We start from the raw sequence: 12,341 nt of genomic DNA, 5'->3' as shown, positions 1-12,341 counted from the left end.
ACAATTAGTCTTCATCTTCTATCGGAAAGAAGAATTAGCCTACATGTAACAGAAAAAACAATTGGTCTTCTCTTCCTATCAGGAAGGAGAATTAGCGTATATGTAACAGAAAAAATAATTAGTCTTCATTCTTATCAAGAAGAAGAATTAGCGTACATATAACAGGAAAAATAATTAGTCTTCATTTCCTATCAGGAAGAAGAATTAGCTTACATATAACAGGAAAACAATTGGTCTTCATTTCCTATCAGGAAGGAGAATTAGCGTATATGTAACAGAAAAACTAATTAGTCTTTATTTCTATCAGGAAGAAGAATTAGCGTACATATAACAGGAAAAACAATTGGTGTTCACCTTCTGTCAGAAAGAAGAATTAGCCTACATGTAACAGGAAAAACAATTATTCTTCATCTTCTATCAAGAAGTAGAATTAGCGTACGTGTAACACAAAAAAACAATTAGTCTTCCTCTTCTATCAGGAAGGAGAATTAGCTCACATTAGTTCAGTAAACTGCTAAAGAAAATTAAGCTGAATTGAAGATTTTTTCTTAATCTAGTTTCTCAGTTATTTTGGTATGATATTGATGGTATTGTTGATTCCGTTTCTTGCATCGTGAAACTCAAAAATTGGTAGCATAAAGAAAAATAAATCGAAATCTGTAGTGAACGTTCATCACTTACCATATATTTAGTTCAATTACGTTTACCTGTCGTAACAAGAACTCCTGTAAAAACTATAAAGAAAAACAAACAAGTTTGATATCGAAAAAGACGTGGTTATCTCTGTGTGTACTCGTTGTTGAAAATGGAATGTAAGTCATTGTTTCACTTTCTGTTTCAAGTTAATAAATGCACTTACAGTTCAAATAAACCTGACGTACTTTCAACCTGGAAGATTTTGTTTGTTTGAAGTTAAGCAAAAAGCTACGCCATAGGTTACGAAATCCGGTTTCGAGCGTTGTAACTTCACATTGGATGGGAGGAGGGAGCAAACTGGACGAAGAAATAGTGACTCAGAAATAACACCGTTAAAATTTGTTTTACATGTAATATAACTAATGTTGTGAATATAACATAAAATTCTTTATTTACAGAAAAAATGAAAGTTTTTGTTATTGATGCAAAGATACACCGATTATCTACACCCATTTTTTTATCTAAACAGTAAAATTTAAAATGAAACATAAGTATGTAGAAAAGAATATCAAAATCAAATATTTTTCACGAAATGGTTAAAAATTAAAAAGTATATGATCTATAACAATCTAAGAATGTGGTCGATCTGGACTGTGTCTTCGTTCGCAATGGCTTTGTCCAATGTCCAACCACAAGCTAAAATATCATGTACAATTAAAGGGTTCGTCTTAGGTTTTAGTTATAAAAATATATTTATCTTAAAAATTTGCTAAGTATATAGTATATTTGGTATTTCATTCTTAAATAAATGTACCATAATCTAAAATATAAATATCACTAAATACTTTGTCAAAATATATCACCTGGAGTGTATAACACCTCTACGTTACATCTCTGAAGTCACCTTGGAACTTTTCGCGCCATTATTACGGTAAAATTATAATTAAAGTATCGAATACAAAGAACGAGGCAAACACATTTCTTGTTCAGGCTATATATGCTCTGCTTACCGCATGAATCGAAACCCGATTTTTAGCGTTATAAGCATTCACACTTGCCACCAAGCCATTCGATGAAAAAATAACGGACTAAATAAAATGATCTACATGAATGCTTAACTTTTATACTATAGTCCAACACGACATTTTTCAGGATCTTTTGAAGTCATTCTTGTTAATTTAACGTTTTGAATGCATTATGTTCGAATTCTCTCTGAGTTTGGAAGACAGCGTTAAAAAAGATATTACTTCAGTCATACTCTACGTATGATTAAGAACAGTTGTATTCATAAGCTCAGGTAGCTTTTTTTTTAAGCAAAGCAACGTTAAACGATTTGTTCTATCCATCGCGGGGAATCGAACCCTGGATATTAGCGTTGTAAATCCACAAAATTATCGATGTGTCACCGAGAGAGGGACTAAATATATAAAAGGAACAGCGACCTATCCACTATGTGTACTTTTAGATACGAATTATTTATTCGCACCTAAGAAGAACTCTGTATCAGTATTGTTTGTTTTGGTCGTTGTATATAAAGAAACAATGCGTCATATGTATTTACCATTAACCCTTACGTAATTATCTGTGTATTTTTTATCTTCCCATGCACTGATTCATATATTATTATTGTCTAAACGAACAATATTTGTACATGAGAAAATGAAAGCTGTAACTTTCGTTTGCTCTAAGATAGGTATTCAAAGAAACTGTTCATGGTTGAACTTGACTCACTGAAGAAGAATCAACGACGTATAAAGGTTTGGCAAAGAGGTTTTTTTATTAATATTTTTAAATAAATATTATAATTTTAGCTCAGACTTTAAAGAAATATGATCATGTTTGGTATAAGAAAGATGTTTTAATGAATACAGTCGCAAAATTTTCTTAAATGTATTCGCTATGCTTAAGCTGCAATAAACAACAATACGTTGCCAATTTATGGTAGGAATGAGGCTTATGAACGTCATCCTTATATAATTTTCTTTTTATTAAACTTGGTTGTTTCAGATGTCACTTTTTTTTAAATCCGTAAACAAAAACTAGCTTTCAGATCTGCAAAACGTAGCACATGTTCAAAATTACTTCCCTCAATTAATGGAGATCTTTACTTTTCTCGTCATGTAGAAAACAGTATTTATATTTATGACAAAGTCATTAAGATTACTAGCTGCCGTTCCTAATTTTTAACTACTTATCAGAAGGATTGTTTGTTTGTTTGTTTTGAATTTCGCACAAAGCTACTCGAGGGCTATCTGTGTTAGCCGTCCCTAATTTTGCAGTGTAAGACTAGAGGGAAGGCAGCTAGTCATCACCACCCACCGACAACTCTTGGGCTACTCTTTTACCAACGAATAGTGGGATTGACCGAAACATTATACGCCCCCACGGCTGGGAGGGCGAGCATGTTTGGCGCGACTCGGGCGCGAACTCGCGACCCTCAGATTACGCGCACGCCTTAACGCGCTAGGCCATGCCAGGCCCTATCAGGAGGAAAGAAAGCAGTCAAGCAGCCTATCATCCATCATTCACGTTAAAGATTAACTTCAGTCTTATAACGCACTCAGAGATCATTAAATTGCGTAGACTATTTTACAGTATACACAAATTCGAACCAGGGTAACTAGGTCCGAAATTTAGAGATCAATCGCATGATCAGCACGTGCCACCATGCAACTATTACATCATAGTGACGTGTTTAACGGACTTGTTAAACAGCTTCGAAATGATGAATGCAAAATTATACAATTGTCTTTTTTATGCATGTACACTTGGCTATTAAAATATGTCATTGGTGGCAATGCAACCTAAATATGCAATTTTTCATTGTGTTTTTTTAATCGAGTTGAACCTCTAATTTTCACAAAATTAAACCACAAGAATTCAGGTTTGTTTTGTTTTGAATTTTGCGGAAAACTACACGAGGGCTATCTGCGTTAGCCGTCCTTAATTAAGCAGTAAAACATTAAAAGGAAAGACAAGCCAACTTTTTGAGCTATTCTTTCACCAACGAATAATGATTGTTACATTGTAACGCCTCACAATGTAAAGGGTGAACATGCTTGGGGTCCTCAGATTTGAACTTGCGTCTCGCAAATGGAAAATCGAGTATCCTAACTACTACACCATGGAAGGACTGTAATAATGTAAATATATTAATGTAGTGTCTTGATCTTTCAAGAATGAATAATCTATTCCGCTTTTAGAAACATTTTAACAAAGGGTCGTAAGATAAGACTATAAAATGTAACAACACGAATGTTAGATTCGTTTTCTTGTAGTTGATACTTAGATCACAATATGCAAAATATTAGATAGACTCTTTCTTTCTTCTTTAAAGAAGAACTCTCATTGCAGAGGAAAATGAAATAAAAATGTCTGACGAGTATTATATATTTTCATTAGTGAGGACTACAAATAAACTGCTCAAGTAACAATACAAACTTTAGAAATATTTCATTTCTTTTCGGATATTCGAAAACTAGAAAAGAACTATCTGTTAAATATGCCCTTAATTTTAAATTGGCATGCTAGATTGAAGATCTAAAAATAACCGTCAACTTTTGGGTACTATAATTGAAGAGTTGAATTAGGTTATAATATAAACATAGCCCTAAGTATGAAAGAAGATGTTTCTTTGGCATCGGGTCCCAAATCATGACCCTCACCTTTATAACGAGCATGTTAACCACTGACTCTTTCAAAAGGATTGACATAGTTTGTATGAGGTTAACGTATGAGCGAGGCAAGCGTGATATTGATTCTAAAAAAGTGTTTGGTCGCAAATTTAATATCGAGTAACATCATAAGACGCTTCATGTTGACTCAAAGACAAAGCTAAAATAAAATTCAAATGTTTAACTACTCAAATGAAGAATAATAATAAAATCTAGTGATCAGAAGTTTTCTCTAAAAATCAGGACAGAAAATAGAAAATATAATTAAATAGAAAGTGTTAAGTGCGCTCTATTAACATGACTTCACCACGTTGTGTTCCCCGCTGTTGCAGCGGTACGTCTATGGATTTACAACGCTAAAATCAGGGGATTCGATTTCCCTTGGTACTCAGTAGATAGCCTGTTGTAGCTTTGCTATAAGAAAACGCACGCACACACTCACCACGTCGTTACAGTCAATTGTGAATGTCAAGAACATATTGTTAGTAGAAATGCGTATAATAATATAAATATATGGTTGTGTTTGGCTAAGGAGTCTTTTACAGTAGGTGTCTGTGATATGCTGGCGATAAACTAAAACAAAAACGAAAAGCACGCACTCCACTTGTTTTCAAAATAATATATGTATTTAGAGCAAGTTAAACGTATGTACAAATATTCCTTACACTATGTAGGTTGTAGTGATGTCTTATATACTATAAAGTTGACTTAAGCCTTTGTAATTGCTAGAGAGTTTCAGTTGACAAGCCAAACTATTTTTCTCTATATCTATCACCAGACTATCCATGTAAAGTTCACTTACGCTGTCGTTGAATTACTTCCAATAATCGTCTGCTCTTCGTATTTCCAATATTTGTTTGCCTTTTGTCAAAGTTCACTCAGACTAGTTCAATTACTTTAGAACCAGTTTTGACGAAAAAAATTATTCTTCTTGTCTCTTACGAACTTCTTACTCTTGCTCTAACAAATAAACCATTGGATCTTTCACTCTCATGACGAATAACTCTGTGTTTGAATTTCTTCTTCCCATGATTTTACTTTACTCAGTTTTGCTCGTTTCTTCGCGAGCTTGCCACTATTTATACGTCTATCACTTAAGCCTTCTAGAAATCTCTATATCCTCTACAACAATAAATGACCGCTACGATAGATCGCCTCAACATCAGTGAATCATAAGCACAATGTACGATTCTTACCGAGTTGCGTTGCCAAACTTTTCATAATTATCGCTTTAAACATAATTGATTTTAACTCTTTTGTTATGTACTAAATAATCACTCACAAAATAAATAAATCAATAATACGTACACTTAAAAATATTTTATATCTGACAGTCCATATTGCCACGTCTAGTCATGTTTTATTTTAACAGAGTAGCGCTGATGCGTAGTTTTCACTGGAAAAGACTTAGTCGTGAGATTGCCATGTTCAAAGTATACCACTTATCCATATACAGCTTATATAACTATTCTAGAGCCCAAAAACAACGTCTTCACAATGTTCATTTTGATACTCGGATAGCGAATAAATTCATAGATCGGTGACTTGACCAGTAAATCCTCGTTTCATTCTCTGAGTAATTTTGGTATACAACGGTTGTCCATATTTATTTGATGATAAGGATCCAGAACACTGGTAGAAAATAAGCAGGATTCACACTGAGCTTTGTATTTACTATTCTGATCCCTGGTTTAGTAGCCAACGATGATCAAGAATGCCTTCAAAAATGTTTCGCAAGATGCAATTTACTACTTTTATAAATCCATTTTTCTAGACCGTTTATTAATTTTAATGAATTTTATGAAACATGTGTTACGAGTCTGGCAGTGCATACTTTATTAGATGTGACAAAAGAACGATATTTGGCAGGAATTAAACGAATTTTCTATTAACGTGAAACAGATTCAAGATTTGTTTGTTTTTGAATTTCGCACAAAGTTGCTTGAGGGCTCTCTGTGTTAGCCGTCCGTAATTTGGCAGTGTAAGACTAGAGGAAAGGCAGCTAGTCATCACCACCCACCGCCAACTCTCGGGCTACTCTTTTACCAATGAATAGTGGGATTGACCGTCACATTATAATGCTCCCACGGTTGAAAGAGCAAGCATGTATGGCGCGACGGGAATGCGAACCCGCGACCCTCAGAATAGGAGTCGCACGCCTTAACACGCTTGGCCATGCCGGGTCTGAACAGATTCAAGACGAACTAGTAGAAAATTTTTGATAAGATTATAACATTTGAAACAAATATTAGAAATCCTTGAGCTTTGCACCCCTACTTTATAAAATAATGCTGTTATCTGATGGATTTACTATTCGTAAAGTTACAATTGCCTGTTATAGAATTTATATTGTGTATTATGACATCAAATGATATGAAAAATATGTCTCAATACACAGTATAAATTCTATAACAGGCAATTTTTAGTTCACCAAAGATAAGTGACAATCTTTGACCATACTTATTATTGCCTAAAGTACGTTACAAAAATTTTATTTATATTATTGTTCTGTTGAATTAATTTTATATAATTATTTCGCTTCAGATGAAAAAAGTGATTCGCTAAATTATCTTTTTACGTTTTTAGTTTGTTTAATCTTGCATAAAACTGCTCGAGGGCTATCTGCTCTAGTTGTTCTTAATCATGGCATGATACACTAAAAGGAAAGTAGTCAGTTAATATCATTCATTGTCAACTCTTTGGCTACTCTTTATCAATGAATTGTTGGATTTACTATCGCATGATAACCGTATATGATTAAAAGCGTGAGCATGTCCAGTGCGAGTTTTGATCCTGCGACCTGCAATTGCGAGTTCAGCACTCTAATGTCCATACTATATCAAGTCCTTTAAATTTTAGAAAGACGATCTTATTCCTTTAACCACTACGATATATTCAGTGACAAAATATAATGGTCTGTTGTACACAATTCGTTTTTCTTTAATTTTTTGTAAAATATACGTGTTATTTTTTTTCAATATATTTGGAAACATAATACTAACATATTTATTCATCTATCCAGGTCGGTTCTGAAAGAACACTACAGTCCCTTACGCGGGTTAATGAAAGTTTTGTTCTTCGAAACAGCTAAAAATGGTGTCAAAAAGAATCAAACTCGCCATCTTTGTTATCATCCAAGTATTTGTAGAATGTGACACAGAAAAAGTTCACTGTGACGTCACGTTCCCACTTTTAACTCAAGTAGCCTTCGAAGAAAAAGACAATGGGGGACTGAGGTTACAGGGTACGGTTGCTAGGATACCCCTCACTTTAGGACAAACTCTGTGTTTCAGTATGACTCTCAATAAATCTACAAAACACATTAATTTACTTGGTACAGAAAGTAAAAAGAGAATATTTTATGTTATTCGTTTAGAGGAAGTATTGAACGAATACCCTGTACAAAACTTATACGAATTCAGTGAGATACATTTTAAATTTTCTTGTATCTGTGACTGTCATTTGGGTATAGATAGGTGTAACCCTAGTTTTGCTAATGTAAACTGTTCTAACAGAGACAGCTCAGTTGTTTGTTATCAGTTTTACAAAATAGTCTCTGGACAAGGATGTTTATTTTTCACAGAAGGAGAGCTTTGTTGCAAAGTCTGGATAATTCCAAATAAAAAAATTCGATATACTGCAGTGCAACTTGGTGTACATAGAACTAAAATACGCATTAGGAAATTTGAAATTAATGAAAATGGAGAAAGAATTGGTCCAGAAGTTCTTCTTGATACATACAGCTCTGAAGGCCGATTTACCTCCGAAGGCACATTTCAGGTAGAACTCACAAGTACCATGCAGAAACCTCATTTGACCGCAGGTATGTACTTTGTTGATCCATCAGGACACGTTTTCCAACCCCTTCATGTACGACTTAACGAGCCTGGCACTTACGATATGACGAGGATAGGATGGTTGAAACATATAAATGGTAAAACCTATCCTCCGTACAAAAGTACGTTGCTATCCAAACTTCACGTGAAAACAATTAATTGTTTAAATGATAATCATAAAATTTCACATTCGTACTTGACAGGCGATTTTAAAAACCTTTCAGCTAAAGTAGAAGAACTTTATAGAAATGAGGTAAAAACTGTGACTTTCAACAAAAATAAAAGACGAGTAGAAGAAGTACTGCGAAGCATATACCGCACTGACTTTACCATTCATTTCAAAGAACCAGTAGACGTTATGTTTAAACATCAGGCATCCAGTTTGAAAGATTTTGATGCTATTATCCTTCTAGATAAGTATTCAAATGAATTTCTCAACGTCAGTTTGATAGAAATATCAGGTAATGAATCTTTTCACTCTATAATATGTACATTAAATATATTTGATAATAAGAGAAATGTAAATATATTGTTTTAAATTTATTGAAATTACTTATTTCTTTTAAACTACTTTTTATTTCAGTAACTATTATTTGATAGTTAGCAAAGTTTTGTTTTATTTAGTAAAACAAAATTAGTGTGATTCAACGAGTATTCTATTTTAATTGCCAATTTTACTTCAAATCAAACCAGTATCTTTTCCTCTATAGGTACTGCAATTGGCTGGGTGAAGCATGAGAATAAACAGATAGAGTTTTCAATTATTATTAAATCTGAAAAACCAATAAATACAATTGTTTACAAACCAGTTGGGGTTTGTGCTAAACACGTCACACTTTGTCTCAGAGCATTGTTTACTGAGCAAACTATCTGCAAAAATATATCATGTAAGGTAGAACCACTAGAGGGCGTAATAAGAGAAGATGGTACGTATGAAAACGTCGATGTCTTGGAAAAAGATCCTTGGAAATATAGGGGTTTCGGATATTTTAGACAATTGTTAAACCCATTGAACTGGTTTAAAGGCTGGACAGGAATGGCTGCTATGGTGCTGCAAGTTGTAATTGCATTTGTTGCTATTGTAATCATAACAAAGATATATATTTGCATCACATCGTTGAAAAGTAGGACAATTGGTAGAGCTTAAGTTACGTACGTTATGCATATTAAAACTTTAATTAAAATAAAGTGTGCGTGTGTTTTTCTTATAGAAAAGCCATATCGAGATATATGATGAGTCCACCGAGGGGAATCGAACCCCTGATTTTAGCGATGTAAATCCGAAGACTTACTGCTGAAATAAAATACAAAACAACGTTCCGGTCTTCTTAGGTCATATTCAGGTTAACAAGGAGTTTACAACTGACCGTTATTTTAATTACAATTTCATCATCCCTAACAGCCATCTTGAGAAACCATGTTTCACAAATTGTTTATAAATAATAGAATTGACTTAGTTTTTAAATTAATTCACTACCAGTTACTCCCAAACTCAAACGATGACACTGTGTAGATTAATATTAATTAAGAATATTTTATCAGCTATGCCTTTTTATAGCTTAAAAAGAAAAAGTTTAATATTTTTTCAATAATTGGAGCTTGCAATAGGTTAGTGATTGATGTTTAAAATGTTTTATTGTACTCTTTTTGCTTTCATTAGAAAAAAGTAACGAAGTTATGATGAAAATTAACTATGATCTTCCTGTTGTCCTTTAGCTAAATTCAAACGAGTTTTCAAATTTTCTGTTGTGAAAGCAACAGAAAAGATTTTCCAAAATCCCATTGTGCTTTTTTTCACGTCACTAGATGAAATGAAAAGTAAATAATATGTTTATTTATTTACTGGTTTATCAAAGTTATTTGCGCCCCCCCCGCTAGTACAGCGGTATGTCCACGGATTTACAACGCTAAAATCAGGGTTTCGATTCCCCTCCGTGGGCTCAGCAGAGAGCCCGATGTGGCTTTGCTATAAGAAAAACACACTCAAAGGTATTTGTTTAGGTAACCAAATTAAATATATTTTCCACGAAAGCGTTTAAGTTTATTTGAAATTAAACACAAAGCCGTACAAGAGGCTATCTGTGCTCTCTGACCACAGCGGTTTCTAGCGTTGTAAGTCCGTAGATACACCGTTGTGCTACTGAGGGTCGTCCACCAAACAAAGATTCTGTACCTTTAACTTGCCGAGTGAAAAAAAAAAAAGCTAAACTTGAAAATTAGTAAAACTGTCCATCTCATACCTTTTTGCCAAAATTCTTTAAGTGGAAAATTATATGATTGAGAAGAGATGTTTATTTTAAAATAAAATTAATTTGTTGCTAAGGTATACAGATTAATTGGCATACTGTATTATTTCCATGGCTAAATGTAATAATTTAACATACAAAATCTCTCAACCCGTTGTTGTTGTTTTTAGTTCACATTTCTAAAGTATTAAGTAACTTGCTGTTGGAATAAATTATTCTCAACAAGCGTCGAAAGCATAAATTAATAATGAACTCTAGTTTTGTGAAACTAATAATTCAACAAACGATAATATTTATCATATGGTTGCTTGTCATTTATAGTGTTAACGTATTTACTTTAAAATAATGTTTAAACAATTAAATAATTCGTAATTCAATTGACTTTCAGCGTCACCCTTCTTAAAACTTGAATAAAGCCTGTTTAAGTTTGAAAATCATTGATTGTTCCTGATATTCGCCCACCGTAGTGACTCAGTGATATTTCTGAAAGCTTTTAACTTCAATACTTATGCTGAGCACAACACCAAATAACCGATCACTTAGCTTTGCGATTAACAACAAACAAACAAATTCTGGTATTCGACATCATTTAATAATAATATTGTTTATTTATCGATAATAAAGTTTTTATTTATATTTAAACTACTTTTTATATTCGTGTTTTTTATATGTTTTCCTTCTTTATTGATAGATAACAATAAACAGTCTATGAAACTGTAAAAGAAATAATGACGGTGCACATACTTGCTTTTGGTAAAAAATTTACACATTCAGGTTTGTTTTTGTATGATAAATAGATTTTTTTTCCGCTACTGTTTGAAATGACAAATTTAATGTCGTGTATATGCAACTTGAGGAAATAAAATACTTTCAGTATCGTGTAACATGATACACCCTACCTTTTAAGAATGTTATAAAAACATTAAATTTTGATAGAAATGAATAAAAACCCTATAACTCTATAAGGTGGTCCTTTCGAAAGCGCTTAGGTTTTAGGGTTTTTATTCATATCTTTTTAGAATATATTTTGATTTGTATAAGTATTTTCTTGTGTACTTTTATCGATTAGACCCAATAAACTTTGGTCTAATATTATATCAAAATACTGTTCTGTGTAATTTAATCTCACTACAGTCACTAAGTGCTCTAAATATGAAGAGTCACCACAAGTCCACATATTAATCACACTTCAACTTATATCCTACCTCTGCTTTTCAGTTAGGGTAACGTTGCGGGCACAAACAAAAAATATAAAATTCACTGCGCAATGGGGAACATGTTTAGTGACGTATAAACTGGGTTACTCATTTGGTCATTTAACCGTTTTTAACTAGTATTTATAACAGAAATAATATGGCCTTTAATTAAAACATGTATTTCAATAACTGAAACGTTCACCACGGTCTAAAGTAACCCCAGTTTACCTTTAGAACCACGTGATTCATAGTCGACATTTTGAAGCTCATTACACTCTGTTTCCGACGGCGACAGAGCGTTAAGTCTATAAAGTTACAACGCTAAAATCCGAAGTTCGATTTCCCGCTGTGGACACAGCAGATAGGCTAATATAACTTTGCCCTATACAAACAAACATTTACACTACACACTTTCAGCCATGCTACAGTCTGCTAACTAACATTTGTATGGAACATTTTACACACAAAAAGTTAGTTTCGCAAGAATCAAACAGTACTATTATCGAAGCTTTTTAAAAATACGAATGCAGTATTGAATATATCACAAGGTAGTTTAAAAAGTAATTATAATAGCCTTAGTTTTTCGCCCTGGATAATTTCTCTACTTCCTTCACTGAAAAAAATCCAATGTTTTACTAATCTATATTAACTGAAAAATAATTTGTGTAACTTATAGCACATTAACTAGAAACTGCCACGGTGAGTTTGGTTTGTTTTGAATTTTGCGCTAGCCGTCCCTAATTTGGCAGTGTA

The 12,341-nt window shown here is 33.1% G+C and overlaps 1 protein-coding gene across 1 annotated transcript; it reads left to right on the top strand.

Annotated features, from left to right (window-relative positions):
- Positions 1-2,273: 2,273 nt before the first annotated feature.
- On the top strand, positions 2,274-11,466 carry LOC143231483 (cell fusion protein aff-1-like). The gene is made up of 3 exons (XM_076466020.1): positions 2,274-2,393; positions 7,333-8,607; positions 8,857-11,466. Exons 2-3 carry the CDS (start codon positions 7,404-7,406, stop codon positions 9,291-9,293), a joined length of 1,641 nt encoding a protein of 546 aa, XP_076322135.1. The 5' UTR covers positions 2,274-2,393; positions 7,333-7,403; the 3' UTR covers positions 9,294-11,466.
- The last annotated feature ends 875 nt before the right edge of the window (positions 11,467-12,341 follow it).

Source organism: Tachypleus tridentatus, chromosome 11 (assembly GCF_004210375.1).
Source record: "Tachypleus tridentatus isolate NWPU-2018 chromosome 11, ASM421037v1, whole genome shotgun sequence".
NCBI lineage: Eukaryota > Metazoa > Arthropoda > Merostomata > Xiphosura > Limulidae > Tachypleus > Tachypleus tridentatus.
The sequence above is the reverse complement of the archived record's forward strand: the minus strand, read 5'-3'. Positions and strand labels throughout refer to the sequence as shown.